The 3,690-nt window shown below is 41.4% G+C and overlaps 1 protein-coding gene across 1 annotated transcript; it reads left to right on the top strand.

Annotated features, from left to right (window-relative positions):
* The first annotated feature begins 949 nt into the window (after positions 1-949).
* Positions 950-3,249, top strand: LOC149831809 (pectinesterase/pectinesterase inhibitor 3-like). Its single transcript, XM_090013083.1, has 2 exons — positions 950-1,624; positions 2,833-3,249. The coding sequence occupies exons 1-2, from the start codon at positions 950-952 to the stop codon at positions 3,247-3,249; spliced, it is 1,092 nt and encodes a 363-aa protein (XP_089869209.1).
* Positions 3,250-3,690: the final 441 nt, after the last annotated feature.

The raw sequence follows: 3,690 nt of genomic DNA, 5'->3' as shown, positions 1-3,690 counted from the left end.
TAGAGACGAATCTTCAGAGGCTGGAAAGGTGATTTGGCTGGCCTGATGGATCACTTAAAATGCGAGATGACGGACAAGGCTTGAGTTGGATTGGATGGAATATGTTAATGGTGCTTCATAGATCCATTTCCACTTAATTCACTGTTGTAAACTTTACCTGTTTTCTGTGTTCATCTACACTCTTCACTGGTGACAACAGGGTGATATTTCATCACCAATGTGGCCATCTTGTATCGTTTTAATTGATCTAATCAATTTCGTTTTTCTCTCTCAAAAAAAAAATCCCAAGGAAGGTATGAAGATAGGGATGGCATAGTGGATGAGCGGATCCGATTTGGATAACATAGCCCCGAAGCGTACGGGTGCTATGAACTCCTTTGTCTTAATCCAAGTCTTTTCTCCCTTTTGACAATGCCAATAATGTAAGCCGGGATGACAAAATTTACTCATTTTTCTTCATAGCAGCAGATCAGGTGATCTGCCAAATCAATTTAGAAAAGTGATTTGACATCCACACCGTCCGGCGGTGATCAATGGTCACCATTATGACTGTTAATAATGATGTCATCATTAAGTTTTTGGTGGGCCCTACAACTTGCATAAGGTGCCATGGGATTAAAGTAATGGATGACGAAGATTTCAGATCATTTTTTTAAAGTGATTTGGCAGATCATCTAATCTGCCCTAGGATAGTCATTTCCACGTGCACATTTTTCAGTATATTCTTGAAACATATTTAGTGGTCCTTGAAGAGAAAATTAACCCACGAACGAAAGAAGATGCCAAAAAACGAAAAAACAAAAACGAATATAAGAAAAAAATTTAACATCTACACGGCTTGCAGTTGTGTGTCTTTACATGGATCTTGGATGCTCTCTCCCTCTATAAGAACCTTCCACCCCATCTGCTCTGTACTTCTTCCCTTCAATTCATTTTCTTCCCTTCTACCATGATTCACAAATTCTCTCCATCTCCTAGGCTTAACCCTCCCATTGTCCTCCTAGCCATACTTACTTTCTTGGCCATTTCATGCTTATCATATGCCAAGGAGGAACACCCATCCACCACTTCCCTGTTCAAATCCTCCTGTGAGTATGCTGCCGACGCAAACTCCTGCTTCTCAACACTTTGGAAGGTCTCGGCAAACCACAAACCCGAGATCAAAGCCGATCTGATCGATCTGTTAGCCCGTTCGATCGAGAGATCGATCGATAGTTCTCGTGCTTGGATTCGAAGATTTCATCTTGGAAGGGAGATGAGCTTAAGAGAGAAGGTTATAACCAAAGATTGTGCTCACTTCCTCGAGGACAGCTTGGAGGCTGTGCAAGAGGTGAGCAAGAACTTAAGATGGCTGGGTGGGGACGGGAGGGAGGCCTACTCCAAGGGGAGGTACGTGAACATGTTGTTCAGTGCTGTGAAGACAAACCACCTGACCTGCATGGAGGAGAGTGATGAGGTTGGCACGAGTTTTAGTTACTACATGAGGCAGAGGTTGGATGGCACGGTGAGGCTTGTGAGGTCTGGCTTGGCTGTGGTAAAGAAGCTGACAGAGGAGGTTAAGGGTGTGTTAAACCAGCCCCATGGTAACAGTGATGGCCCTGTTTCTGCTCGCATTTTAAATGAGGTCAGTAAGCCCACATTTTCATCGCAGAACGCATGGCGTTTGTCCTGGACTTGCCAGCCGCACCCCTATAGGGTGCGATAAGAGCAGACGCTTTATAAAGGTTGCATACCTGAACGTGGCACGCCCTGTGCATCAAAGCCAGGATAGTGCACAGGCAGGACCGGTCGGTCCCTGCACAGGTGTGTCCCGCATATCAAACACCCTAAGTTTGCATGTAAGTGAGCATGTCTGTTTTTTGTGCAATCACATTGCACAAAGTGCATGTGCAAAACTGCACTTGATAGCTAGTGAGCTGTGAGGGTCAAGTGCAATGTGATTGCACACTTTTAGTTTACTGCCGACACCTGATCACCAACCATCTTTGAGATACAGCCTGTTGTAATCTGTGGGGCCCTACAAGGTGACCATTTGCACATCATACCAAAAACGTGTTTGCACTTGATGGATGGCAGTCCGGTGCAGCAGCAGCTGTACTTTCTGCAATGTCATTGCACTGATTTGGCCTCGTTATGTGTGTTTGTGTGTAGACAGAGACAGAGAGTTTAGACTCTGTACATGGATATAGATGATGCATCACAAGGACCTGTTTGATTGCTTGTCAAGCTTGGACAGCACAGTTGAACAAAACAGACATGTTCTGTTCAGAACAGAAACAATTGTACTTGTTCAGCATTTGTTTTAACTGAACAAGGACACCTGTTTATTGTTTCCGGTGTTTGATTGCTTGTTGTGCAAATAACTTGGACACAGAGAGATAATGGGTCAGATAACTTTATTTTGGATCGTAAATATGGGTGTTTTAACATGGTTATTATGAATTTTAGCTTCAGACATGGATCTCATATTGAATCTAAATATAAAACAAATGTTTAAAATTTGGGCAATTTGAGAAAATATAAGAATTAATATTTTTTATATATAAATACTTTAATCGGTATTATATTGGATCTAATTATGAATTTTTTGTCAAAATTTGTGGATTTTAGCCGAGATATATCTCAAACTAATTTGAGAAAAAAATTTGTCATATTATTTTATATACAAATACAAAGGCCATAAATAAACCATAAAATCCTAAGCTACAAGAAAAACAAACCATATAATTAAATAAACCATAACATTAAATAAAAATAAAGACCGCAGGTTTGATGGAGTGTGAGTGTGTGAGCATGTGTTGCAAAATGATCATTTGATTCCTGAACAAACAGAAAAGGAGTGAGGAGAAGATCATAAAAGAAATGGTGTCAGATTTGGTGGAACTGCAAGAAGGTTTTCAGGAATGGTTGTCACATGAAGACCGAAGGTTTTTCCAACCAGAACTTAACGTAACAGCAGATCTGATTGTGGCTCAAGATGGAAGTGGGAACTACAACACCATCAAAGAAGCTATTGATGCAGCTCCATCAAATACCAAGAGATTCGTGATTTACATCAAAGCAGGAACCTATGATGAAGTCGTCACCTTGACCTCGAGCAAGAATAATATCACGTTCATGGGCGATGGGATCGACCAGACCATACTCACTGGAAACAACTATTACACCGCCAACCTGTCTACATTTTATACATGCACTCTCTGTAAGTTTCTTGATCCCCTCTCATCATCATCTTGGTCCACTAATTAAACTGACATCAGCAATGGGACCTGCAAAAGGGCAAATGGGATTGGTTGAGTTTAGATTACATCTATAAGGTTAGATTCTAAAAAAAGAATAATGTAGAAAATTAAGACTGTCCACACCCGCTTACGGTTAGGAGGAACCAATTGCTCATGCACATGTATATATAGTCTATTCATGTAGTTTCTTAATTAAAGTGTAGTTTGATGGGTGCAGTATAACGGTGATGTAAAAATCGTGTATTCACCTGAATAGCAGTTTCAGAAGCGAAAGTATGGTAAAAGTTAGAAAAAGTGGTTTCCTTGTTTTATGAAAATGGGATAGTGGTAGAAGTTATTAGACGTGAAGCACTGGCGGAGCCAGGGGTGGGCATGGGTGGGCGTCGCCCACCCCAGAATTAGAAACCGAGGCAAGGGCGGTGGGCATGGGTGAGTCAAGCATTTCTTC

This window comes from Nuphar pumila, chromosome 7 (assembly GCF_984573655.1).
Source record: "Nuphar pumila chromosome 7, dmNupPumi1.hap1.1, whole genome shotgun sequence".
Classification (NCBI taxonomy): domain Eukaryota; kingdom Viridiplantae; phylum Streptophyta; class Magnoliopsida; order Nymphaeales; family Nymphaeaceae; genus Nuphar; species Nuphar pumila.
This window is presented reverse-complemented; position numbering and strand designations above follow the sequence as displayed.